The sequence below is a fragment of the Canis lupus genome, chromosome 24 (assembly GCF_011100685.1).
Source record: "Canis lupus familiaris isolate Mischka breed German Shepherd chromosome 24, alternate assembly UU_Cfam_GSD_1.0, whole genome shotgun sequence".
NCBI classification, from domain to species: domain Eukaryota; kingdom Metazoa; phylum Chordata; class Mammalia; order Carnivora; family Canidae; genus Canis; species Canis lupus.
This window is the reverse complement of record NC_049245.1, coordinates 35,376,718-35,403,811: the sequence shown is the minus strand read 5'-3', so window position 1 is coordinate 35,403,811 and position 27,094 is coordinate 35,376,718. Positions and strand designations below refer to the sequence as shown.

Genomic DNA, 27,094 nt, shown 5'->3' with positions numbered 1-27,094 from the left:
TAAAACATCGAGTTGCTGCGTCTCCAGTCCTCCTACCCTCCCAGGGAGGGAGAGAGGCTTAAAACACTGGCGAGGGGCAGCTTTGCACTGCGTAGCCTATGCGTCTCCCCCACAGCCATTGCCCCGGCCACCCTGTCAGCAGCTGTGACTGTGTACCTGCTCCAGGCCAGGTCCTGGGCACGCACCATAGCACCCAGAAAAGGCCCCTGCGTGGGGAGATGATGATACACAAGAAAGCAAACACACCCACAGGTGATTTAAAGAGTGCTGAGGCCACAGAGGAGACAAACAGCCTGGTGCAGAGGGACAGGGGCCTTGAAATAAGGCAATCAGGGAAAGCTCCTCAGAGGAGGTACCATCTGATCTGAGACATCACAGCGAGAAGGAGCCAGTCCATGGGAGAGGGAGAAGGCCCATGTGTGAGGTGGGAGGGAAGAGCAGGTGCAAATGCCCTGAGGTGGCAGTGAGTTGGGCATGTTTTAAGGAATGGGGGCCTGGAGTGGCCAGGACAGAGTAAGCAGAGGGGTGAGTGGTGGGAGGCGTGGGCAGAGGGAGCAGGACAGGTGGACAGGTCACTGAAGGCGGGGTGGTAGGAACGGTCTTGGGTTCAGAAGGGTCCTCCTGGCTGTTTGGAGGTGACTGGGTTATGGGAAGGCTAGAGGGGAGTCAGCAAGATCAGGGAAGGCCATTTCCACCACAAGCAAGGAAATGAGGATGAAGAAGCAAGACACGTTTCTGTCACTTTTGAGACTTTGTCACCTGATGGTCTTGCCTTGTTTATTTGGATTCCTAAACACTAGATCTGTGGATTCAGGATGCAGAGCTATTTTATTTATTTATATATGTATATTTTTTTACAATTTTTAAAAAGATTATTTATTTGAGAGAGAGAGAGTGCATGTGTGCAAGTGGGGGGAGAGGCAGAGGGAGACAGTCTTCAAGCAGATTCCCTGCAAGTGCAAAGCCTGACGCAGGGCTCCATCTCATGACCCGTGAGATCACAACCTGAGCCAAAACCAAGAGTCAGAACCGACTGAGCCACGCAGGTGCTCCCAGGTTGCAACATTTGAACAATGTTAGGGATCTTACAAAACTCCAACAGCTTTTCTGCCTTTGAGTCTCCTAGCTCAGTATTCAAAACTCAAAGTCCCAGGGTAGATTCTGATTGGCCAAGCTCAGCCATACACTCACCCCTTAGGTGAGAAGGGGACACCTTGGTTGACAGTTGGGGCTTTTGTATTTGGGAAGAACCAGGAGTGCAGAGGCTGTGGCTTCTCAGGGGTTACCTGAAGGAAAGAGAGAGAGAAGGGTGTGTGTGTGTATGTGTTCATGCACGTGTGTCTCTGTTGGCTCCAAAACATTTGGTGGAAACTGCCAAATAAAACTGAATAAATATTTAGTGAACTATTTATATGTGAATGTAAATAACAAAACGTAGCATGATTCAACCAGTCAACTCTGGAATATTTCGACTCTTAGTTATTTATCCATTATCGCTAATGTAGGATGTGGGTGGAGATGGTGTGGGATAAATGTGTGTTGAGAGATGCCAGTGCCCTTAAAACAGCCCTGCTGCTAGTTCCATCCAGATGGCCCATGATGGGGGGTTGAGAAGGTTCCCCATGGGCAGCGGGTGGAAGTCTCCCAGGTTGCCACTGGCTTGGCACTGAGGACGTGCCAGGTACTATTTCACGTTCCTTACACCGGTCGGTTCCTTCCCTCCACATGACAGCAGGCAGCGGCTCACAGTGATTGCCGCCCACCGAAGCAAGGAGGAGTGAAGTCACTTGCCGGGGTTTCCACGATCGGGAGGCGACAGACCAGGAGAATCTGGCCACAGAGAGGCACTCTTGGCTGTTCCCCTGTATCGCCTCCTGCATGACCCAGAGGAGTAACTGGTGGCTGCCCTGATGTTCAGGACCACACCGGCCCCCATCCCGGCTAGACCAGCTCCCCAGCACAGGGAGGTGGCCCCAGGATTCCTGTTAGCTTCCAGTTGTGGACACCCTCCATCTCCCTTGTATCTAAGATGATGCCTCCATCTGCCCTCCTGCGTCAGATTTATTACCGGCTAATCTGAGTCTCCAGTCACTGCAAGACCCAGCTTTTATAGACCACAAATGCGATTATTATGAGGCAATTTCAGTTAGATTCAGGGCTGGGAGAGATAACAGAAGGGTCTGGTCCTCTCATCAGACTCTGAATGGCTCCCCAGCAGCACTTTACTCAGACAAATGGAGGAGACAGCCAGGAGGGGAACAGGTGCACGGAGCTTCGCATCAAAGAGCTGCCTGCCTGGGCCTGCAGGACCGGGACGGGGGGAGGGGATTCAAAAGGACTTGGGGGTTAACCGGCCTCTCAAAGTTGGAGGGTGGATTTTGACATCTGTCTCTGACTCAAATTTTTCCTTAAGATTTTATTTATTTATTCATGAGAGACACAGAGAGAGAGAGGCAGAGACATAGGCAGAGAGAGAAGCAGGCTCCATGCAGGGAGCCCGATGTGGGACTCGATCCCGGGACCCTAGGATCATGCCCTGGGCCGAAGGCAGACGCTCAACCGCTGAGCCACCCAGGCATCCTTTGACATCTGACTCTGTAGGAAGTCTATTAAATGAGGTATCCGTGGAGCAAGAAGTGGCTGGGAAGGGGGACCCATTGGTCATAATGGAACCATCACTTAGCGGGCACGTGTCATGTGCCGGGTGGAAGCAGTACAGGCGTATCCCAGAGATACCGCAGGTTCAGCTCCAGACCACCACCATAAGGCAAATACTGCAATAAAGCTAGTCAAATGAATTTTTTGGCTCCCCAGTGCATATTAAAGTTATGTTTGCATAATCTTGTGGTCTCTTAAGTGTGCAAGAGCATTATGTCTAAAACAATGCACATACCTTAATTTAAAAACACTTTATTTCTAAAAAAAAATGCTAACCATCCTCTGAGCTTCTGGTGAGTCATAATCACTGATCACAGATCACTGTAACAAATATAATAATAATGGAGAGGCTTGAAATATGGCAAGAATTACCAAAACATGACACAGAGACACAAAGTGAGCAAGTGCTATTGGAAAATGGGCACCAGTAGACTCACTGGACATAGGGCTCCACGAGCCTTCAGTTTGTAAAACATGCAATGTCTGGGAAGCTCAGGAGAGCGAAGCGTGACAAGACGAGGTGTGCCCACTTATGTCTATTCTCAGAGCAACGCACGAGTTAGATACTGTCATCATCTCCTTTTTGTAAGTGGAGAAACCGAGGCATCAGGAGAGATTAAACTAGTTGCCCAAGGACACACAGCATTCAGTGCTGCAGCATATCTCCAAGAGCCCCTTTCATGTGGGGTGTTTTTGCCAGCGTCACCTGCTCTGGGACATCTTCATCTTTTCTGTCATAATCACAATTCTTCATTTATTATCGGCGATCAAGCCGTCTGGCTGTAAATCAAGAGCTTCCTGCAGTGTGTGTGTCGACGTCGCCATGGTCAACTTCATCTCTTCTCTGACTCCTACCTTCCCCTTGACTTTCCACTCCAGCTAGCTTTTCATTTCTTGTTGCACTTTCATCTCCGTTGGCTGGTTCTCCCCTCAACAACCCACTTCTGTATCCTGTCTTGTAGATTATCATCAGGAGACAAGGAGGCAACCCAGCCACAAGCCTTGTTGTCTGTGCGTGAACTGAGTAACAGATGCACAGGGATGGTCACCAATAGATTTTGCAAGAAGTGACATGGCAGGCCACACTGATCCTTCTATGCATCTGTTATTTACACAGTGATGGGTGGACTGGAGAACCAGTAGCAAAATTTGTACTTTGTGCAATTACAGTTCATGTACCGTGGTAGCTACACCGGAACCACATTGTGGGAGACTGGTAGTCTTCAGCTGAACTGTAGAAACTAACATTTGTGCGTATTGAGACCATTCAAAGCAAAGACTACCTGTGGCCAGTCACCTGTTCTGTTCTTGTTTGTCATTGCTGGGCCAGCATTGGGTCACTCCTTTGCACGGCGGAGCCCCCTGGCTGCTGTGGCCCGTTTCAGAGTCTACTTCTGCATAACTGGCGCTTCTTCCTCCAGGTGTAACACAGCCCTGTTTCAAATCCCTGAGGGATCCCTCACCCCACACAAGGAATTTTCCTCATAACGCCAAGGGTTGGAAAACCCTTCCTGCAAAGGGCCAGATAGTAAATATTTTGGACTCAGAGCCACATGGTCTCTGTCGCAACAACTCCAGGCTGCCATTGTAGCGTGCATGCAGCCATAACGATACATAAGCAAGTGGGTGTGGCTTGGTTCCAATGAAAGTATTTGCAAAAACAGGTGGCAGCTCAGAGTTGGTCTGCCAAACCCTGCTCTCCGCTAAGCATCTCATCTTCTTTTCTTTGGGTCTTTTCATTGCAAGCACAAGAGTTCAACTCACATGAAATTACGTAAATAGCAACAACCAAAAGTGGAGGATGGATTTATTGGGTTATGTAACTCAGACTTTCTCAACCTTGGCACAACTGACATTTGGAACCAGATGATTCTTTGTCCGGTGAGGCGGTGGTAGGGGCCGGGGGGTTGTCCTATGCATTATAGGATGTTTACTCACATCCGTAGCCTCTATCCACTAGATGCCACTGCTACCTTCCCACTCAGCTGTGACAATCAAAAATATCCCCATTGCCCAATGTCCTCAGATTAGGAATCACTAAGGGGACTGAAAATGCTAGCATGAGAGGTGGCTTCAGGTAGGAGTGGACCCAGGGACTCAAACTAGTATCTGGGACAGTATCTCTCTTTCTCTATTCATCTCTCTTTCCTTCCTCCCTCCCTCTTTCCCCACCCCCTTCATGGCTGCTTTGTTCCATGCTACTGCGTGTTCAAACAGACTCCCCTTATGGTGACCAGATGGCTGCCAGCAGCTTCAAGTTTGAATCCCATCACCTTTAAGCCCACTGGGAGAACTTCTCTTTTCCAGTAGCTCCCTAAAAATCCCAGGGCTCGCTCTCATTGGCCCAGTTTGGGTCACATGCCTGCCCTTGAACCAACGAGGGTAGCCAGGGGCACGTAGTGCGCCGATTGGTCCAGCTGAGATGATGCCTGCAGCCCCAGAGTCCGGAGATCGGCCCATGTGTACTTAAGTCAGGAAGTGGTGGTACCCAAAGGACCGCAGTCGGGAAGGAGGTAGCAGGTTAACAGAAGTCTCCAGCACCAGGTGTAAATATCCCCCCTGTCCCTGGCACACGGGAGGCAGTGAGCGCTCGGTCCTTTCAGTTGATGCCAGCCTGCTCCCCACGGGCAGCGTCAGCTGGCACATTATCAGTGGCCTTTCCTGGCCTGGCATTTAATTCCTCTTAATCTGCCTGCCAAATTGCTCTACCCTCGCACCAGCCCTGGGGTTGCTACTCTTCCTTTCACCGCGTCCCGGGCGCGAAAGCTCAGCGACCCTGGGCCCCAGCCATGACATGGGCTGTATTTTTAATCTTGATTTTAATTCCGGCTCATTCTCCTGGCTGTATCTCCCAGCCCCGGAGCCCCAGGGCCCACACTAATTTGCTTCTCCCACCTCAACTGGTGCCGGAATAACCATTTTAAAAACTGCCTTGGGGAAATCTAATCAAATGAGAGCAAAATCTAATTTGGCACTAAAAGCCTTTGACTGAAGCCCTGTTTTCTGGGGTCTTGTGAAGCCTGAATAATAAACTCTTTTGGGATTTTTTTTTAAGGGTTGGGGGTTGGAGAGAGATGTGAAAGAGAGGATTCCAGCAGAGGAAATCACCACAGACATTCTGACACCCGTGGCATTGGGTGATAATGGGCAGGGGTGGGGTTCCCGAGGTGCCCCACATCCCACCCCACAAGAAAGAGTTATCCCACCGGCCAGGCCGAGAGCAAAACTCTTTAGCATTCCGACTGGCACAGTCATCGGGAGGGACCTTGCCCCAGATCTTCAGGGACAAACCATAGGCTCACAAGCTGGATTTGAGGGACCTGGGAGAGAACCCAATTTTCCCAGCAGGGAATTCAGAGCACCTTTCCCCCTGGCTCTTGTATGCCCTCTGCAAACTGAGGGAAGTTCTGTGCTTCTGAAATTACTTGTGGTCTTGGGGTACTTTCAGAATGTGTCCTGACTCCAGGAAAATGCAAAAGCTAATGTATAATATTTCAGGGGATGTGCGGACCCTTTTAAGGTTCTCTGCCATGCCTCTTGTTGCTTCTCCTCATGATCTCATCCCTCTATCCTCTAACACCTTCCTCCCTCACTGGCCTCCTTTGGTTCTCAAAGGCCCCCAAGCTTATCCCTACCTCAGGACCTTTGCACATGCTATTCCCTCTGTCTGGAGCAGTTTCTCTTGTATTCCCGTTCCTTTGACTCATTCTCATCACTGCTCAGCAGCCTTCCCTGATCACTCAACCCAGTGACGCCTCCAGGGGTCCACCTCTGGCCACTTTGTTGCAATGCTATCCTTTATTTCCTTTGTCACTGTTTTTGCCAACACCACCACCCTTACTTGCCACGGTCCTCCACTGGAATGTCCACCTCATGAGGGCAGAGACCCCGGTGGCCTCATTCACTGCTGTGTTGCCATTGCCTGGTATACCATCGGGGCATAATAAATAGTTGTTGATACATGAATCCACACATGCCCAAGGCAGTGTTACCCCATCCCGATTTTTACCACGCATGGGCACAATGATTTATTATTCCCTTAATATTTTCCTCCCAGTTGTTTTACTCACCTGGCCCTCCGTCTCTTTTTGTAAATAAAGTTTTATTGGAACAGAGCCATGCCCACGTATTTATTATCTGTGACTGTTTTCTACAACTCCTGAGTACTTGCAGTAGAGACCATCTGGCCCACAAAGCCTACGGCATTTACTGTCTGGGCCTCCGCAGGAAATGTTTGCTGACCCCTGTCCTTTGTCATTCTTCTCCAAGGAGGGGGAGCAGGAGAGAGTGGAGAGAGGCCCGACGTGCTTCCAGAGTAGAGCTCCTTACTATGGGAAGACGCACCAAGCGTAAGGAATAAGGTCATTGATGTTTAGTAGATCTTATCTTCTGCACTGGACTTGACCTCGAGGGGCCTTTCTAGTCCTCCCTGTGTGGTTCTTTTAGGGAGGAACGTGCAGTACCAGGGCTTCTCACCTGCAGACTCCTGACATTCTACATGGGATGATGATTCTCTGCTGCGGGTGGTCCTGAGCCTTGTAGGATGTTTAGCAGCATCTCTGGCCCCCACCCCCTGGATGCTGGCAGCACGTCCCACCCCAGTCTGTGACAAAACCAGAAGCCAGTCTGCAGACATTGCCAAGTGTCCCCTGAGGGGCAAAACCGCCCCTGGTTGGGCATCACTGTTTCCAGGGGGCGGATGCAACAGTGTCTGACCATGTTCCTGGGGGAAGAATCAGGGCTCCCTCTGGCCAGGTGCTGGGACACCGCAGCCCCTGACTCCAGCCCACACCTCAGTCCTCGGACCCAGCCGGGGACCTGTGGCCGCTGTGTGAGCAGGCACCCAGCAGGCACCCAGCACCTAAATATTGGATGTCCCCAGAGACTCAGAGCCGGGGCAGCCACTCCCCCCATCCCTCATCCCCACAATGCCAGGGATCTTTCTGGTTTTGCTTTGCCCTCACACGCAAAGGGAGGCCCCACCCTGGGCCTTACCCCGAAGCTGCTCAGGGCTCTCCCTTCCTATTTTCACCTCCTCTGGTGCCCAGATCCTTCTGGGAGGTGTTTCCTCAGCTGCAAGGAGAGGACTGGATGGACACGCTTCCCCTTGCCCCATGGCACAGGGATTCGGGAAAGGCTGCTTAGGTCCTAAAGAGGCTTCCAGCTCCCAGTCGGTGCCAGCCACCTGCCAGGCCTCCAGGAACCACCCCCTCCCCTTCCCCATGGAGAGCTCCTGCTGCATCCTCGCTCTCCCAGCTCAGGCCTCTCTTCTCTGGGAGCAAGAAGCTGAAGGCAGCTCCCCATGCTTTCTCGAAGGTTCCAGATAGAGGAACCCGTCTCATCCTCCGCTGGCAGCAGAGCCCAGGCTCAGTCCACTCCTCCTCCTACGGATGTTCAGCTCCCCTGTCTCCTCTCATCTTGGGCCCTGAACTGGCGCCCACTGAACGCTCACAGTTTGCCAGGCCCGGTGCTAAGCCCTCTGCTGGCGAGATCTCTCTCACTCCCTTCACCCATCTGGAACTCTCGCCTTCTCGCGCTCAGCACCAGCTCCTGTGGGTCTCAGAGCCCCAGGGTCCTCATCCGAAGCAGAGAGCCAGCACGGGGCCTCCGTCTCTGGGAAAACGCTCACAGATTTTTCCATTTCTTAAAAATGGTCCTATAGGTGGTCATTATTAAAGATCACACTTGCTTGGTGGGAAAGGAAAAGAACGAGAAAGCATCATAAAGAAGATCTTGCATGTTGCCTCTTCACCCACATAGTTTGGGAGTAGATCCCCTTCGCGATGAATCAGGGTGATCTTTACATAAGCTCTGTTGCTGGCGTGAAACGTGCATGTGGAGACGCTCACTGCTCGTGAACGTCCAGGCCAGTGGGGTTTCGTGGGTGCTTCCGGCAGGAAATAGGGCAAGGCCGTCCCCCGAGAAGCACACCCATGGCCCTCGGTAACCACTGCTTGTTCTCCAGCACCAGAGATCTGTTTTGCCTCTTTCTGAACATCGTAGAAGTGAGACCATACAGCATGCTTTCATATCTGGTTTCTCTCTCTTAACGTGATTAGGTGGCCGAGATGCATCTGTGTTCTTGAACATGACACCGGTCCATTCTTTCTTGTCCGGGCGTGGTATTCCGCTACACAAGTACCCAGCAGCGGAGCCAACCCCTGCTTTGGTTGATGGACAGCTGGCGTGTTTCTAGTTATTTGCTATCACGAGCAGAGCTACCCTGAGCACGTCCTGCTCGTGCCTGGTGAATGAATGGATGCCTCACTGCTGAGTAAATACCCAGGGTTCAGATCGCCCGTCGGAAGGCATGAGGGTGTCCAAGTTCAGCAGACACTGCTGGTCAGCCTCCCACGGGCGAGGGACCAGGCTGCACGACCCCTGGCTGGGTGTAAAGTCCCAGTTGCTCCACGTCCCCAGCAACATTTGGTATCGCTCGTGTTCTGATGTTAGGCACTCCGGTCACCGTGTAGTAGAGTTCAAGGGGTCCGTCGGAAAGAATGGGAAAGAATCGCGTTCTTATTTTTACGCACCTGCGTCGTAGCTTAGCCGTGGCTTCGATTATGAAGGGAGGCCATGGACCATAGCACAAGAGAAGCTGTAATTTTGTCATCTGGAGAAATCACCGATACTGTGATATTCCATGGCAGTGTGGCAGATACCCCAAAATAAAATATTTTCACTTACCATTGCTTTGAAATTACTACTCTTCGCAGGGTACTATCTTTTTTAAAGGGTCATGTTACTACAGAGACAAGTTCTTTCAATGTTTAAGATAACTATACGTCAAAATGATTTATTTTCTCTGAGATCCAATGTATTTTATGCACATAAAAACATTTGAGGGCAGCCCGGGTGGCTCAGTGGTTTAGCGCTGCCTTTGGCCCCGGGCGTGATCCTGGAGACCCAGGATCTCTCTCTCTCTCTCTTTTTCTCTCTCTCTGTCTCTCATGAATAAATAAATCTTTAAAAAAAATTTTGAGAAGCAGGTCGGGGGTCTTTTCAAAGGACTCCATGGCTCAGAGGGTAGCCCTGTTTCCAAGCCTTGGGGACACCACAGTGGTGGTCGGGTGACAGGAGACTTTTGCTCTCTGCTTTCTCACGTGGCCTCATGATCCTTCTCCCCCTCCAGCTTTCTTCGGGAAGTATCTTAACGAATACAATGGCTCCTATGTGCCGCCTGGCTGGAAGGAGTGGGTCGGCCTCCTTAAAAACTCTCGTTTTTATAACTACACACTCTGTCGGAACGGGGTGAAGGAGAAGCACGGCTTTGACTACTCCAAGGTAAGTGCTGCCTGTCGCCGGCTGGGGGGTAGGGAGGCAGTTAGGAGCGTGACAAAGGAGCTTAACTACTTGGCTTCGGATGGTGACACTGATCTAAATGAGTGATCTCAAGCCAGCTACGTGCATCTTCTTCCTATTTTCATCTCTCAAATAATAGTCTCTGTTTCTGAGAGCATTGTTCACAATATGCTGAAACAGAATATTCTCACAGAAAGTGCGAGAACAGTCCAGTTCAGTGAATTTTCACCAGCCGAACAGGCAAATGTCACCAGCACCTGCTAGTGTGCTAGGTCAAGAAGCACAGTTTCACTGCCTGCCCCCAAAGCCCCTCCTTCCACCAAACACCCTCCCATAGGGACAGCCATGGCTCAGACTTGCAGCATGACACACGAATTCTGTGTCCGGCTCCTTTTGCTTCACATCCATGTTGTCACCTGGGGCTGTAGATCCTTCACTCTTGTGTAGCATTCCATTATGTGATTAAGCCTCAACTTGTTTGTTTTCCATGTCATGGCTTTTCTTTTTTTTTTAATATTTTATTTATTTATTCATGAGAGACACAGAGAGGCAGAAACACAGGCAGAGGGAGAAGCAAGCTCCATGCAGGGAGCTTGATGTGAGACTCGATCCCAGGACCCTGGGATCACAACCTGAGCCAAGGGCAGATGCTCGACCACTGAGCCACCCAGGTGCCCCATGTCATGGTTTTTCTAGTCCTGCTAATTTGTTTTATATAAGATAGAGTGCACAGATCTTAAGTGGACAGCTCAGGGAACTTCCATATATGGGTATGCCACCCAGGTCAAGATACAAGGATTTCCAGCCCCCAGAAGGCTCCCTTATACACCTATGCAGTCAAAACCCCCACTCCCGAGGTAACCTGTATTCCAACTTCCATCACCATGGATTGGTTTTGCCTGGATCATGTTGTGTGTGCTCTTTTGGGTCGAGCTTTATTCACTCAGCCTGACACCTGTGAGAGCCATCCCTGTGTCTGCCCAAGTCAGCAGTGTCCCCTTCCTTGTTGTGTAGCATTCTGTTATATAGATGGCAAGTAGGAATCCGTTCAACACCTGATGGACATTTTCGTTGTCTCCAGTTTGGCCCTGTTAAGAATCAGGCTGCTGTGAACATCCTTACACGTGGCTTTGTGTAGACCTACATACTTTTTGCTTTTGGTTACACGCCTGGGAATAGAATTGCTGGGACACAGGATACATTGCATGGTTGAACCAGTTTACATCCCCAGCCAGGAATGTTCCAATGTTCCAGTTCCTTCACATTCCCCATTAACACTGGTATTGTCTTTTTTATTGGGCTGTTTTACTGGGGTATAGTGGTATTTCATTGTGGTTTTATTAGAAAGGTTTTTGATGATCACGTAAGTTAATACACGTAGAGCATCAGAAGAGCCTCTTCTACACAGCAATACTCAATACACAGGAGTTCAGATCAGGACAGCAAGCTTTCCTCTACAGAGGGCCCTGTACTAAATATTTTAGGCTTTATAAGCCATACAGTCTCTGTTGCAACTACGTAAGTCTGCTATTATAGTGTACAAGCCACCGCAGGTAATGTAGAAACAAATAAGCTTGACTAGTTCCAATAAAACTTTATTTATAAAAACAGGCAGTGGGCCTGGTTTGGCCAAGGGGCTATAGTTTCTTGATTCCTGGCTTATGGGGAGGGAAGGAGGACGAAGGAGGAGAGATTGACAGTGATGTCTCATCTAAACTGTCTATTAAAAAAAACCTGGAGACCAACAAATATTCCTGTCCCAACTAAATCTTCAAAGCAGCCTTTGCATCCCCCATAGCTTTCTGGATCAGTTCTTTCCCCATTCTTCCCTTCCCTCTCTCTTCTGCACTGTCACTGCCACTAGCCCTGGGCCTGGCACCTGTCATACCCAGGGCTCTCTGGCTTAGAATGATGACTCCTCCCTAGTTCATCTCTCTCTGAATCGCTGCACAAGGTCCCTCCCCCACCCCACCCCACCCTTGCCCCGAGCAGATATCACCAGGGGCCAGGTAGTCACATACACAGGATAGCGAGCTGGGAGCAAGAGGGGACAGTCGAGAATAGTGGGGACTATGGAGCATGTATCTGTGTAGGAGGGGGTGATCAGGCCTCTCAGTCCCATGTGGAAAGGGGGCCCAAAATGGCCAGGTTTTCTGATTTTTCACCAGAAGCTACAAATTTGTGCATGTTTTCCTGTGAAACCTCCTGATTTTTTTTATTTTTTTATTTTTTTAATAAATTTATTTTTTATTGGTGTTCAATTTGCCAACATATAGCATAACACCCAGTGCTCATCCCATCAAGTGCCCCCCTCAGTGCCCGTCACCCAGTCACCCCCACCCCCCGCCCACCTCCCACCTCCTGATTTTTAAATATTGGCAAGTCACTCAGACTTTTCTAACATCCTGCATGAATCAAGTGTGCCTGACGGCCAGACCCAACCTGACCCATGGATGTACAGCCTTGTCGGCCTACCTGGTGTGCTGCCCGCTGCCAGCTGCCTGCTGCCCTCCAGGGACTGGACGCTGGATTCTCTCTTGGGGTCAGAGGACTGGGGTTCAGAGCCCCACCTTGACACATATTATGTGCTCTTGCTTATGCTCCCTACTCCTGAGAGGCTCAATTCCCAAATCTGGAAAATAGGCATGCCACCGCTTACCTAATAATGTGCACATCTACTTACCAAGCACCTATGGTGGTCCAAGCAGCGGGGCTGGGAGTTTTGTTATGTGTGGTGTTTCTAGCCCTCCCAGCAATCGCATGCGTGAGTGGACTAGCTGGATCTGGTTACATTACTCATGAACAACTCTTTATGGAGAGCCTGCTATGTGCCAGGCACTGTGCCAGGTGCTGCTGTCCAAGGATGAACAAAAACAGACCCAGGTGCATGCAGTCTGGGATGTGGAGGTGTGTTATTAACTGTGAAGTGATGGCACATGATTAAAGCCGGAAGGCCACACCACGGTGTAGGAGCACAGGTGTATGCACGCACAAACACATGGACACGTCAGCCCCGTCTCCTATTTCAGCATCCCCAGTATTAGCCAGTTCAACCAGACCAGCCTTGTTGCTTATTACAACCATCTCCAGATCTTTACTAGTGCTCTCCTGCCCTGAACTGGATCAAGTCTTATCCATCTTCTCTTTCATGAATCCTTCCCCGAGTGCCCTAAACTACAGGACATAACCTTTCTTGAATCAGACTGGCCTCTCTTGGTTGCTTGTGAACAGAAACCCATCTCAGAATGGCTCGACTGAAGAGGAAACCTGTCAGTTGATTTAACTGGTCCAGTAGTAACGGCATCAGATGTGGCTGGATCCAGGGGCTCAGACAAAATCTTTAGGGGGTGGTTTCTCCTCTAAGCTTGGTTTTCTTCTCTTCAGCACCATTTACAGCCTCTCTCCCTCCTCTCCCCCTCCCTCCCTCTGGCCCTCCCTCCCTCCCCTCTCCCCTCCCTCCTCCCTCTCCCCTCCCGCCTTCCCTTCCTTCCTCCCCTCCCTCCCCCCTTCCTCCCTCCCTCCTCCACTATCCCTATCCCACTCCACTTCTGGAAACACCAGCATATCCGGCATCCCTCCCACCTTTGACAGGGGATGACCTGTGATGTGCCGCCTCACAGAGTCTGCCCAGTTCAGGCCCCTGAGGCAGAAGCCACACATGACATCACATGGGCAGTGCCCTCTGCCCCACTCTGGGTCCCGCTCTGGGTCCCACTCTGGGCCCCGCTCTGGGTCAGACAGGGGCAGGTCCCACTCTGCACAGACCAGGCCCCAATCTGCTCCCTGGCAAGTGAATTCCAGAGCCCTGGTTGGATTTATAAGCTAACAACACAAACTGTAGTGTCTTGGAGCTGAACAGGCTGCTACTCCCCTCCCAGACTCAGCACAGGCTAATCCTCCAAAACCTAGAACACCCACTCGGGCCTTGTTAAGATTCGTCACCACGTCCACGCCCAGTCTCAGAGCAGCCCTGTAATCAAGTTACCCAGGGACACCAGAGTCCCTTTGGGGCTAAGGACGGGACATGCAGCCGCTGCTCTTTCACCCTGTTTCCTGCCACAGATGCATCCCCACTGTGAATGAGAGGAGCCCCGGGGGAAGATTCCCGGGCCCCCTGGGAGTGGAGGCCTGGGAACAGAGGGCTGGGGGCCCCCTGGGAGCCCGAGCTGGCTCGGGGCCAGGGCTGAGACCTGCGGTGGGCAGCAGGCAGTGGGGGCCCAGGTGTCCGAGGGAGCGGTGCTCCAGCACTCTGAGGAGGGAGATGCCTCTACTGGGGGTTGCTGCTGGCCTCAGTGGCTTCCCCAGGAGGCCCAGCTGGAGAAGAAGGGATGGTCCTTCCCTAGTTCCCCTCAAAAGGCCCTCTGAGGGCTGTCCTGAGTCACTAATCTCAAGGCCAGATGCCCTGGAAAGCGTCCTGATGGCGAGGTGGACAGAGAGGCAGCAATGACGAGAGAGGAATGATGTAGCACCCGGGCGGAAAGCCAGAGCAGGCTGGAGAAGCCGGGACTGGCGGTGCAAGGGAGATAGGAACGGCTAGGCTTGGGTCCTGGAGGAGGCCCAGGTGCTGGGAAGGCCCTGAGAGATGGTGGTCTCTGTAAACGTGAACGTGACCACCCCTCAATCCGGCATCTGTGCTTCTCTGTTCTAGAGAAGCCTCCCTCATCTGCGGAAGGGGACCTGGCTCAGCTGTTGATAGCAGCTTTGCTTGTTAATTGAAAGAAATCGATGAAGGCCACCAATACAGGAAACTATTAAATGACCACAAAGGATCCCTACCCTGGAGGGTTCTAGAAAAAGACACGGGGGCTCATTTTGATGTAAAGCCATCAAAAGGGCTTTGGACTTAGGACTGATGGCAAGAGCAGGTTGCAGAGAGAGCTCCTCCAGACCCCTGTTCAGATGTCACCTTCCTAGAACACGATGTGTCAAGGGCATCCCCACCTCAACTCTCCTCCTCACCCCCTCAGCTGGTCACCGCTGACGCACCACACCAGTGTGTAACCAGGTTCGCTTATTAATGTCTGTCTCCTCACGTTAGAATACAGACCCATGAGGATCCCTGGGTGGCTCAGAGGTTTGGCACCTGCCTTTGGCCCAGGACACGATCCTGGAGCTCTGGGATCGAGTCCCACGTCGGGCTCCCGGCATGCAGCCTGCCTCTCCCTCTGCCTGTGTCCCTGCCTTTCTCTCTCTATGTCTATCATAAATGGATAAACTTTAAAAAAAATGATATTAAAAAAAAAGAATACGGACCCATGAAGGCAGGAGTGTGGGTTCTTTGTGTTCACTGCTGTGTTTGTTGAGTGACTGAATGAACATGCACCATGTGATCTGATCAATGTAAAAAACACACATAAAGGGCACCTGGGTGGCTCAGTGGTTGAGTGTCTGCCTTTGGCTCAGGTTGTGATCCTGGAATCAAGTCCTGCATCGGGCTCCCTGCATGGGGCCTGCTTCTTCTTCTGCCTGTGTCTCTGCCTGTCTGTGTATCTCTCATGAATAAATAAATAAAATCTTAAAAAATATAAAAAGATGCATAAAGCAGTACTACAACACGTGTAACAATGCAGCCGAGAAAATACTTCCTGGTAAAGGACAAAGGGGGCCAAGAGCAGAAGCAGGGGTGAGGAGTAATGAAAGTAAAGCACATTTGCTTCTACTGTTTTCATCGTCACATGGAAAACACAGGTGTGTGATTCTTAAGGAGTAACGAGTAGCACTTACCGAGATGTAACATGCTGCAGGTCTGTTGGGATCATTCTACCTGAATTAACCCGTGCATTTCTCACCATAGCCTACATGGTATATGCTCTTACTCTTACCAGCACCTAAGGAAACTGAGGCACACAGAGGCTGAGGAATGAGACCACACAGCTAGTAGGTGGTAAAGCAGGATTCAAACCCTGGGCCATCTGGCTTCCAAATCCATTCTCTGAACTAGGGCCCGTGGGCCAAGACCTGCCTGACCTGCCTGCCAAGGGTTTTTGTTGAAACTTTGAGCTTAGGAATGGTTTTTACATTTTTTAACTAGTTGAAAAAAAAAAAAAAAAAAGAACAGCTTTCGTGACAGGTGAAAAAATGACATGAAATTTACAATTTAGCGGGGCCTCCAGTTTTAGCAGCACAGACATGGCCATTCATTTCCATGGTGGCTGCTTTCCCGTACAGAGACCGTGAGCAGTAGTTGCAACAGAGACATCTGGCTGCAGAGCCTCACATTTCCTAGCTGACCCTCTACAGACAAGGTTTGTTGGTGCTTAGTGTGAACCACCATCTACTCATTATTAATCTTGTTTCTGGGGGGAAAAGTGACAGAGCAGGCAAAAAATACAAAGGCTTGAGGTCTAGCTGCGAGTGCATTGCTTGTTAGTTTTGTGATCTGTTTCCCCATCTGTGAAATGGGCACAGCGTCTACTTCCCAGAGTTGTCGTGAAGGTCCGTTGAGCAAACATATGACAATAATAAGAGCCAGTGTTCATTGTGGGTTTTCTCAGTGTTGGGCTCCTTGCCAAGTGCTTTCTTCACTCGTCAGATGCTCGCACCACCATCTGAAGAAGGGACTGTTTGTTACCAGGCCCATTTTTTAGATGCAGAGATCGAAGTGCAGAAAGCTGAGTGGTTGGCCCACAGATAGCCGGTGGAAAAGCTGGGGTGCAAACCCAGAGTTTCCGACTCCAGAGCCCTCAGTCTCATGAAATATGATTGCTCCTTAAAGCGATGAGAATCTCTCTTGAACATGAACTGCTGTAGAAGCCTCCACGGGTGCAGGGTCAGTGTGATGATTCAGAATAAAAGTTAGACCTGCTGCCTGGGAAGCCAGCGGCTCAGAAAAGGAGACCCTCTTGTTACAGAGTGACTTCCAAGGGAAGAGAATATCAAGAGTGGGCTCGAGGGCTGCCCCCCTCCCTGCCCTCAAACCAGGCCTCAGGAGTGAAGCCATCGTTCTCAAGGCACAGCCCTAAAGCAGCTCATGTGGGCTTCCCAAGCAGAAAATTTAACTAGTCCTGGGAGCCAGGAGACTCCATGTTGGGGAGATGCCCTGAGAGATTTGGGGTGAGCTGGCTTATCAGACAAGAGGTAGAACCACCAGCTTCCATGGGGCAGAAGTGTGAGGATCTCCCAGGAGGCACCCATGGGACACGTCTCTCCAGGCACCCAGGTCCAGGCAAGAAGAGGAGCTTCCCATCATGTCAGCCGTGGTCCCGTCTCTTGTCCTTACAGGCTCTGTCCCTACCCCCAGCAGCCAGAGGTAATTCTGAGTGAGTGAAAACCTCCTGGCCCTCCCCGGTCCCCTGCCTTGTTACTGCTAATGAGAATGCTTGTCCATACCCTGCTCAGGACTCTGATCACCATGGGGACATGGACCTGTGACCACAATCCGAGCCCTTAACAGGAAGCCGGGTGCCCTGGGAACAGGCACCCAACAAGTATTTGTTAAGTGAGCACATAAATGAGAAATGGTGGCAAAGGCCAAGCCTGAAGAGCGAGGCAGGGCATGAGACAGGCCAGGCTGTCCTGTCGCCAAGCTCCCCAGGAGCGGCCCCACACCCACATGCTTCTTCAGCTAAATAACTAGTTGGAGAAGAGATGCTTTTGCCCAGAGCCGCAGATTAGCAATCCCCACAGATGCTCTGGGTTCTTCTTGGTTGGTTTGTTTGGTTTTTTCTTTTTAAGATTTTATTTATTTATTTGACAGAACAAAGCAGGGAGAGAGTCATGCAGAGAAAGGGAGAAGCAGGCTCCCAGCTGAGCAGGGATCAGGGATGGATCCCAGGACTCCAGGATCATGACCCAAGCTGAAAGCAGACGCTTAACCGACTGAGCCACCCAGGCACCCCCCCTTCTTGGTTTACTGATCACAGTCAGTTGGAGGTCACGACGGAGAGGGAAGGCGGGACACAGCTGTGGCTGCTCAGCTCCAGTTAGGGGGGAAGTCCCCAGAACCTGGCATCGCCACTCACCTGCACAGGCGTGGTCGGGGGTTCACCAGGGGAAAGTCTAGCACCTCACCTAGGGAGTGGGAATAGGCCTGGCGTAGGGCTGAAGGGGGCAGAGAGGTGAGTTCCTCATTATCTATTAGCTGATCTCCAGGTTCTAGAAAATTCACCTTTTAGCCTGCTTGTTCCCCTCCACTCTCACCAGTGCTTCCTGTTAACAACGCACTTCCCTGACTCCTTCATGGCTGACCCCAGGCACCCAGCTCAACTTGTCCAGAACTGGACTTAGCACTCCTGCCTTCACCCTGACTCCTCTTTCTCCCAGAACCCCATCTCTGTAGCCTTCATCCAAACCAGAAACCAGGTGGCAGGGCGCAAGGGGGGTGGGGGTGGGGGTGACCACCCCTCTTTCCCCATGTGCAGCCAGTGCACACATCCTGTCTATCGAATCTGCTCCCACATGACAATGCCACTCCACCACCCTGGCCGAGGCCCCCTCACCCCCACTCTGATGCCTGGACCTGACTCAAGTGCCGTGGCCAGAGAGACAGCATGTCCCCATTGGTCAGCCTGGGGCTCACTGCCCGCCCCTGGAGTAAGGGCAGGGTCCCAATCCACATGGATGGTTGGGGGGAGTGGGTGTGCAGCATGCCACATGTCACAGCAGACGCCCCGTTGCGACCAGCGGAGGTTGGCAAAGGCTATGCCAGCGTAGGAATGGCTTTGAGGAGGACCCAGAAGGGTGGGTGGCTCTCAGATATGCGGAAAACGTGCCACACCACCAAGACAGCCAGTGCTAGCTGACTTCTTAAGAGCTGGCGACGTGCAGCGTACCCTGTCGAGAGCTTCACATCTCGTAGCACTTGAAACCCTCCTGCCAGCCTTGAGAGGCAGGCACGGTAATCACGCCACACACGCTTCTGAACACGTGATAGCACCGGCTAGAGGAGCCCCCGAGTCACCCTCTGGGGTCCCCTGCCTGGCCTGCCCCCTCCCAGGGAGCTAGCCAGTCCCCTGCCGATTGCCACGGATGCCTTCATTCTGTTATTCCACATGCAGATCCCTCGAACAAGGTGTGCCGTCCGGTGTGGTTCTCACCTGTATCTAAATGGCGTGTCATGCATGTCCTCCTACAGCCTGCTTTCCTCACTCGGGGTCAGGTCTGCGAGGTTTGTCCATGTGCAGGGGACAAACCTCGCAGGTTTGTTCTTTTTGGATACTGTATCATTGCATCGTATGTCTTCTCTGCAAATGGCTGTTTATGGTGGCTTTTTTAAAAAGCATCTTTAATCACAGCCAAGCAAGCATATAATTCCAAAGCCAGGCAGTGAAGATGGGTTTATTCCAGAGGGCGGGAGGCCTCCGCCCCGTTCCCCACCGGCGGGGGGCAGCAGGTGTTCTGGGCTCTCAGTCACTTCCACAGTTGTCTCTGTCATTTTAAGAACCTTCCCTGCCCCCTTCAGGTCATGCTTCACAAGGGCAGCAGAAGCTCTTTGAGTCAAGTGACATGTAATGGTTTTTTATGTAATAGGTTCTGCAGAACCCCCACATAAAACCTTGTTTTTAACACTGCCCAAAATTAGTCATAAAAAGTATTCCAGGAAAATAATACAGAGTAGCAAGTGATTTTCTCCCCTTCTCTCCCTTTATCCCAGACCCCAGCTAGCACTCTGATATCTGTCCTTCCAGATTCTTCCTTGGTGCTCAAAAGCATATGAAGTTAGGGGTTTGGCTTCTCCTCTCCACCCTGCCTCCCGCCCTCCCTCCCTCCCCACAGAAAGACGGGACCTTCCTGGTTTGAAAGGAGCTCGCTCTTTCCCATAGCAGCATAACCTCAGTACAACTTCCCACCTCAGCAACTACAGATCTGCTTCCCAGTAATGTCTGCACAGCACTGCGTAGTTTGAAAGCAGCGTAAATTCATTAATCACGTTCCTGTTGCTGGTCACCGTGATACATTTTTGCTTTGTAAAAAACTGCAGGCCTGCCTGGGTGGTTCAGTTGGTGAAGCGTCTGCCTTCAGCTCAGGGCATGATCTCAGGTCCTCGGATCAAGTCCCTCATTGGGCTCCTTGCTCAGCGGGGAGCCTGCTTCTCCCTCTCCCTCCACCTGCTGCTCCCCCTGCTTGTGCATGAGCTTGCTTGCACTCACACGCTCTCTCTCTCTCACTCTCTCAAATAAATAAATAAGGTATTTTAAAAGGAAAATCCTAAACACCACTGCAGTGGCCATCCTCGTGCATCTGGTACAGTGCACAGGTGTCCCTGAAGGTGTCTTAGAAGCACGGGCACGCCTGTCGTCCTGTTGTACCTGTCATGCAGTTCACTTCAGGGTAGAAGCTGTAGCCACTTCTTGACTTTTTCTTCTCTAAAATAATATCGCATTTTGGAAGGGATCATTTTGGACAGAGCTGCTTCCCACGGAGCAGAAGGTAGATTTCAGGAACTCCTTACCTTCTCGAGAGATTAGCAACGAAAAGCTTTTAGCAAGTTCAAGAAGAGTTTAGGCAGATCTCAGCTTCTTAGCTGAGCTTTTAAAGCCTTCAACTTCCGTTGATTCCTTTTCCCCCAGCTCCTCCCTCACCTGCCCGTTGTCTAAGCGGGTCTCACCTTTCCGACATCCCCTGCTTGCACCTGTTTGTGCTGTTACTTCCCGCTGACATCCCTCAAACACACACATGCTCCTTTCCTGCCTCAGAGTCCCTGCATTTGTCCTTTCCTCTGCCTGGAACGCTTCCTCTAGACCAGTGATTCTCAGTCCTGGCTGCACACTGGAACCCCTGGGAGCTTTTAAAAAGCCCAATGCCAGGCGCCTGGGTGGCAGATGGTTAAGCTGAAGGCAGCTCAGGTCATGATCCCAGGGTCCTGGAATCGAGCCCCATGTTGGGCTCCCTGCTCAGCAAGGAGCCTGCTTCTCCCTCTCCTTCTGCTGCTTCCTCCTGCCCATGTGCGTGCCCTCTCTCTCTCTCTCTCTCTCTCTCTCTCTCTCTCTCAAACAAATGAATAAAATCTTTAAAAGAATAAAATTAAATTTAAAAAATGAAAAGCCCAGTGCCTGGGGAAGGCCACACACCAATTAAACCAGCATCTCTGGGAGAGTAGGCTCACACATGAGCAAAGCTCCCCCAAGGAATTTTAGCAGGCAGCTGAGGGTGGACTCCATTGATAAAGATCTTCCTGTGCCCGGCTCCTCATCACTCAGGACTCAGCCCAAATATCACCTCCTCAAAGAGGCCCTCCCTGACTGCCCCAGCCTAACTATGTCCCGGCTCCTTTGTCACAGTTTATTTCCTTCATCTGTCACACATGGTCACTATCTGAATTCTGTGTTCACATGTCCGGCTGCCCTTGTCCCCGGCACAGCACTCTGGGAATATAGGGCTGTCACCAACCTGTTCGAAGGTATTTCTGGAGCCTTGGGAAGCCTTCAAGTTTAGGAACCAAGACTCAGGAGGCCTGGCTGTGACACTTACCAGCTGTGTGACAATAGGCAATTCACTTAACTTCCCTATGCCTTAATCTCTTGTTCTGGAAAACAAAAATTCTCATCACACCTACTTTCTCCAGTCATATAAGAATTAAATGAACTGATATAAGTAGACACAGAACTGTTCCTGGCATAGCATAAGCACTCAAAAGTGTGAACTAAGATTATTTTAGTATCTGTGATGAATGAATGACAAATTGCATCTTTTCCCCGATCCTCCCTAACTCCCTCTGCTTATTTTTCTCCATTAGCACCATTCGACATTCCATGTTTTCCTTCCTCTTTTATTGCCGATCGGCTCCAGGAGGGCAGGGATGGTCTGTCTGAGTCACTGCTGTGCCCCAGCTCCTCACAAGTTCTCCTGTCTCTCCCCGACCCCCCAGGACTACCTGACGGACCTCATCACCAATGACAGCGTGAGCTTCTTCCGCACGTCCAAGAAGATGTACCCACACAGGCCAGTCCTGATGGTCATCAGCCACGCGGCCCCCCACGGCCCAGAAGACTCCGCCCCCCAGTACTCAGGCCTCTTCCCCAACGCATCTCAGCACATGTAAGCTTGGGCACCCGGCCCGCAGAGCCGCTGGGTGGCGTGAAGGTGGGAGGGGCAGGCTTCAGGTTGGTAATGACAGTGACAAAGTTGTACCTTCTCTCTAATCCTCCTGGTTCAAAGAACCCAGAAACATATTGCTCCCCTGTGGGGACACTGGACACATATCCAACCAGCCTGGCTAACAGACCAAAGCAGGTGGCAAATGTTGTCAAGTCAGGACCCTTTTGTCCTCCAACACCCCTGGAGGTCTGTGCGTTGAACTGCATCGCAGTATAATGGTTTCCTTTGTAATCCTGTGTGTTTCATGTGATGGACTTTAAATCTTTTTTTTGAGAAGGGGTCGATAGCTTCATCAGGCTACAATCTATTCAGCAGCCTTTCCTGAGCTCTTGACCGTCCAGCAGGCTCCAAGCTGAGTCCTTACATTGCACCAAATCCCTAAATATTCACAACGACCCTCGAGGTGTATTTATCCATTCCTGCATAACAAATCATCCTGACATTGAGCCGCTAAAGACACAAATGTGTATTATGTCACAGGGTGTGTGAGTCAGGAACCTGGGAGTGGCCGGTCTGGAAGGTTCTAGCTCAGCGGTTCTAATCCAGGTGTCAGCTGGGGCTGCAGCCACCTGCTGCCAGCCCGGGGTTCACTCAACACGGCGGCTCCTCGACCAGCCAGCCTCTCCATAGTGTTGCTTGAGTGTCCTCACCACATGGCAACCAGCTGGCTTCCTCCAGAGCAAATGATCTAAGATAGAGGAGTGGATTGGGGGCCCGGGGTCAACACACAGAGGTTGAGATGGAGTCTTCCATGACCTAATCTAAAAGTGACACGCCATTGTGGTGCTGTATCCTATTGGTCACACAGACCGGTGCTGCCAGTGTGGGAGGGGCTACACAGGGTGTGATTCGCGGGAAGTGGGGGCCCTCGAGAGCTATTGTGGAGGCTGCCTACCACACCTGCTATTCCCATTTCACAGATGAGGAGACTGAGGCACAGAGAGGCGAGGCAACTTGCAGCTGGTACACAGCAGAGCCAGATTCAAACCCTGCCCCTAGCTGCACCTCCCATCTCTCTGCCCACCCCTCCCATCCTCCTCCTCCAGCTGGCTAGTCAGTCTTTCTGGAAAGTTCTCTTTCTCTCTGCCTCTAGCCACCTCCCGCTTCACAGTGATACACGGCAGCCCTTGCTGTGACATTGGGGCGACAAGGACAGGGCAATTTGGAATCCGCCTGAATGTTCTAGGTGTTTAATTTTCATCATAATCAGACCGCGTTGCCCTCCTCATTCCTGTGCTGTAATTACTTTCTGACAGCGCCCAGAGTGGCTCCGAGAGGACGAGGCGGTGCGCTAACCTCCTGATCCCCTGGTCTTCGGGGCGGAGATTGGGCAGGTGGTGAGCCACATTCCAGGGGCTGCAGCGCCCCCCTTGCTCCCCAGCCCTGCCTCTCTGCAGCACCAGCCACCCCCAAGGGTTGGGGGGAGGAGGCATGTGCCCGGCTCCATCCCCCCCCCCCAGGGGGGGTGGGGGTGGAAGGCAGGTCTGCTTTGCTTCTGCAGCTTCTCCTTTAAAAGAAGCACTGGCATCCCTCCTCCCCAGCAGCCCTAGAGTTTCATGATGAGATTGTTTGACATTGCCTGCTCATTTATTTTCCCTTTGAAATGAAAATTATAGAAATTGAACATGAGTAACGCCTGCTATTACTTACCCAGAGAACCCCCCGTCGCCTTATTAGGGGTGTGTTTGGAAGGCTCTCCTATCTCTGGGGTATAATCATTTCCAAAACAAAACCAAAAACCAGAAACTTCTGCAGCTGGGATATTTAATTATGACAGGCAAGGGGGGGTGAGGAGGGGACAGGGCCCTGCTGGTGGGTCAGAGTTCCAGATCCTTCTATTCGGAGGCTCCTGTCAGACTGCCACCCAGTCAAACCTGGTGTCCTGTCCTTGACGTGGGCCTCGTGGGCTCTCACAGATGCTGCTCGATGCAGCGTGGCCCCGGTCCACCTACCCAGGGCCCCCACCCACTCCCTGCTCTGCTCCACGCACACGAGGATGCAAACAGACACACGCAGACTCACACAAATGTACACACGTATACAAAGATACAAAGAAATACACACGTAGATACACAGACACACGCAGAGGTATAGAAATGCACACACAGACTACCCAGAAACAGACACAAGGATACGAACAGATACACAAATACACACATAAACACAAACACAGACACGGACATACGATTACACGGACACACGAAGACACAGACACACATATGCAGGCATACAAACAGAGATAGACACCCAGACACACAGATGCACAAACATGCAGACACGTAGTTACACAAACACGCAGACGTACACACAGAAGCAGACAGACAAACACACCCCGACCCCCACTGGCCCCCAGAGCTCCCTTCGAGGTGTGGCATCCTGTGGTAGGTTCACGGTGGGTGTCAGGTTGCCTGGGCTCCAGATGCACAGGGAGGGGCTGGGGGACAAGATCCTCCTCCCACTGCCCCCCGCAGAGCAGAGGGGGTGCTCGCTGGCCTTAGGGGCCCTGTTGTGAACACACCAGACATTCCTCAGATTCTTGAGGAGGTGAGGCTTTCCCCTCTTTGTTTGGCACGTGGCTGGGTTCTTGTGAAAATGTGGCCTCCTCCCCAGAGAGCCTGGCCTCAAGCAGGTGACAGGCAAGCAGGCAGTGGCCTTCGAGCTTGCCCCCCCACCCCCCAACCCTGCTCCCGAAGAGGGCTCAGGGACAGGGCTTGGAAATCACTCCTCTGCAGGCTCCTGACAAACCCACCCCTCGCTGTTCTGGAGGACAGACACCAGCCTAATAGAATCTAATAGATTCAGAGATGATTGCTCAAAATTACATCCTGGAATCTGGCCCCTTGGGCCTCCGGGAACAATTTTCCAAACAGCTCTGAGGACTGTGTCTGCCCCTGCCCCCAGCAGACCCCAGTTCCTGGGGTGGGGGCGGGGGGGGGGGGATTGTTCCTCCGAATGTTCTACATGGGGGTCAGGCCCTAAGCCAGCCCACAGGAGAGCGAGGCCTTGCTCCTGATCAAAGGAGGCTGGGGGCCGGGCTGGATTTAGCAGCGGGAGACCAGCCAGGGACTCAAAGCAAAGCCCAGAAGAATCTCAAGGCTTGTGAGTCAGCCCGTAGCAACGGGTCCCCATAACCTTCAGGCCGCCCAGAGCTGCCGCCTGAAGGCTGCTGACCTTCCTGACCTTCCTGACCTCCCTGACCTCCCTGACCTCCCCCAACACTCTGGTATTCTCATGAATACCAGAGAGGCCGGGGCGGTCCTAGCAGGGCAGGCGAGGCTTGAGGGAGCTCCGCGCCCTCCCTGCAAGGAGTGCGAGTGCGCCCACTCGCCCACCCCCCCACCCGGGCGCCCCTTCCTGGCCATTTTGAAAAGCCTTCTGTCTTGAGGCAGTGGAAACTCAACCTTTATTTTCAGCCTTGCCTGGGGAGGGGGTGAGATCTGACAGGAACCAGAGTAGCGCGAAGGATCCCCCGTTTTGTGGGGGACCCCACCCAGGACGCCCCACACGTCGGTGGGGTGTGGGGGAGCTCAGATCCTGGGGCCTGGCATGAGCTGAGCCGCACAGAGGGGCTCTGGCTTTGGGACAGGGTACTGGATGACCGGAATGCCCTGGAAACTTCCACAACCGTGAACCAGATTCACCTGTGTGTTTCGGCTGCTCCAGGCTCCAGCAGGAGTGACTTGGCCAAAGTTAGGGCCAAGCACTGATGGGTGGGAGGGTCTCCTCCCTGGGGGACTGGGAGGCAGCGGCCTGGAGTTCAGACCCCAGCTCGGCTGTGGTGGGATCGTGCCCTGGGGCAGGGAAGGTGGCACCTGCTCCCAGGCTGAGTGTTAAGGAGATGGTAGGAGGCCACCCTTCGAGCTGGCCCAGCACGTGGTACGAGGCCGCTGCTCCATGGAAGCCGGAGGTTCTGGTGATTTGTTCGGGGTGATGCGTCACCGCAGCAGTCCGCAGGGCAGAGGTCACGGGGTCCCCGGCTCCAACGCCCGCGTGCTGAGACCGTGGGCAGGTCCCCGAACATCTCTGACCTTCTGTTTCCTCCTCTGCAAACAGGTGATGAGAGCAAATGGGAAGAGTATTTGTGACAGGTGTTCAGCGCCGTCCTCACGCTTTCGGCCCCACATCCGTGACTAGTGTTGACCTGATGGTTTAGCCAACGTCCTTTTTCTTCCTTTTTTTTTTTTTTTTAACCAAAATCTATTACAGAAGGAAACTCTGCAGTCGTGCCCTAACCACAATAACTCTCTTGCCCGAGGGACCCTGCAAATCAGCATTGGGCTCGGGAATTGGAGGGCGGGCCGTGCCAGGCAGGCTCTCCCCCTGAGCCTGTCCTCTCCTTGGAGCAGAGCCAGTTCTGGGGAGGTGCTAGGGACCCCCCCAGGGCTGGGCAGGCAGGCTGGCAGAGCCCAAGTCAGAGGCATTGACCTCACTGAGTAGCTTGGGGTCACGTAAGGCGGGGTGACCCCCGGTCCTCCCGCAGGCGCACCGCGTGCTGCAGAAATGCCAATGTAAGGGGTAGCAGAGCCCCTGATGGGCCACCACGGGGCAGGAGGATGCTCCCCCGAGACATGAAGGCCTAGGCCTGGGACCTGGGGGACTGGGGGGATGGGGACCTGGAGGGCTGGGAACTTGGGAGGCTAGGGAGCTGGGGGGCTGGGGACTGGGGACCTGGGGGCCTGGGGAGCTGGGGGGATGGGGACCTGGAGGGCTGGGAACCTGGAAGGCTAGGGGGCTGGGGACCAGGGAGCTGGAGACCTGAGGGGCTGGGGACCTGGAGGGCTAGTAACCTGGAAGGCTGGGGACTTGGGGGGCTAGGGACCTGGGAGGCTGGGGGGCTGGGGAACTGGGGGGATGGGGACCTGGGAGGTTGGGGGGATGGGGGGGCTAGAAACCTGGGGGGCTAAGGAGCTAGGGACCTGGGAGGATGGGGACCTGGAGACTTGGGGAGCTGGGAGGCTGGGAAACGGGGGGGCTGGGGACCTATGGGGCTGGGGACTTGGGGGCTAGGCGGCTGGGGATCTGGGGGGCTGGGGGCCTGGGGACCTGGGGGGCTAGGGACCTGGAAGGCTGGGAAACTGGGGGGCTAGGAACCTGGGGA

General features: G+C 52.5%; 1 protein-coding gene across 1 annotated transcript in view; it reads left to right on the top strand.

The window, feature by feature from the left end:
* The window catches only part of SULF2 (sulfatase 2), an 88,731-nt gene that overhangs the window by 39,979 nt on the left and 21,658 nt on the right, over window positions 1–27,094 (top strand). The window contains 2 exon segments of the mRNA NM_001048090.1: window positions 9,791–9,942; window positions 21,767–21,936. Of these exon segments, the coding sequence (NP_001041555.1) occupies window positions 9,791–9,942; window positions 21,767–21,936 (322 nt within the window).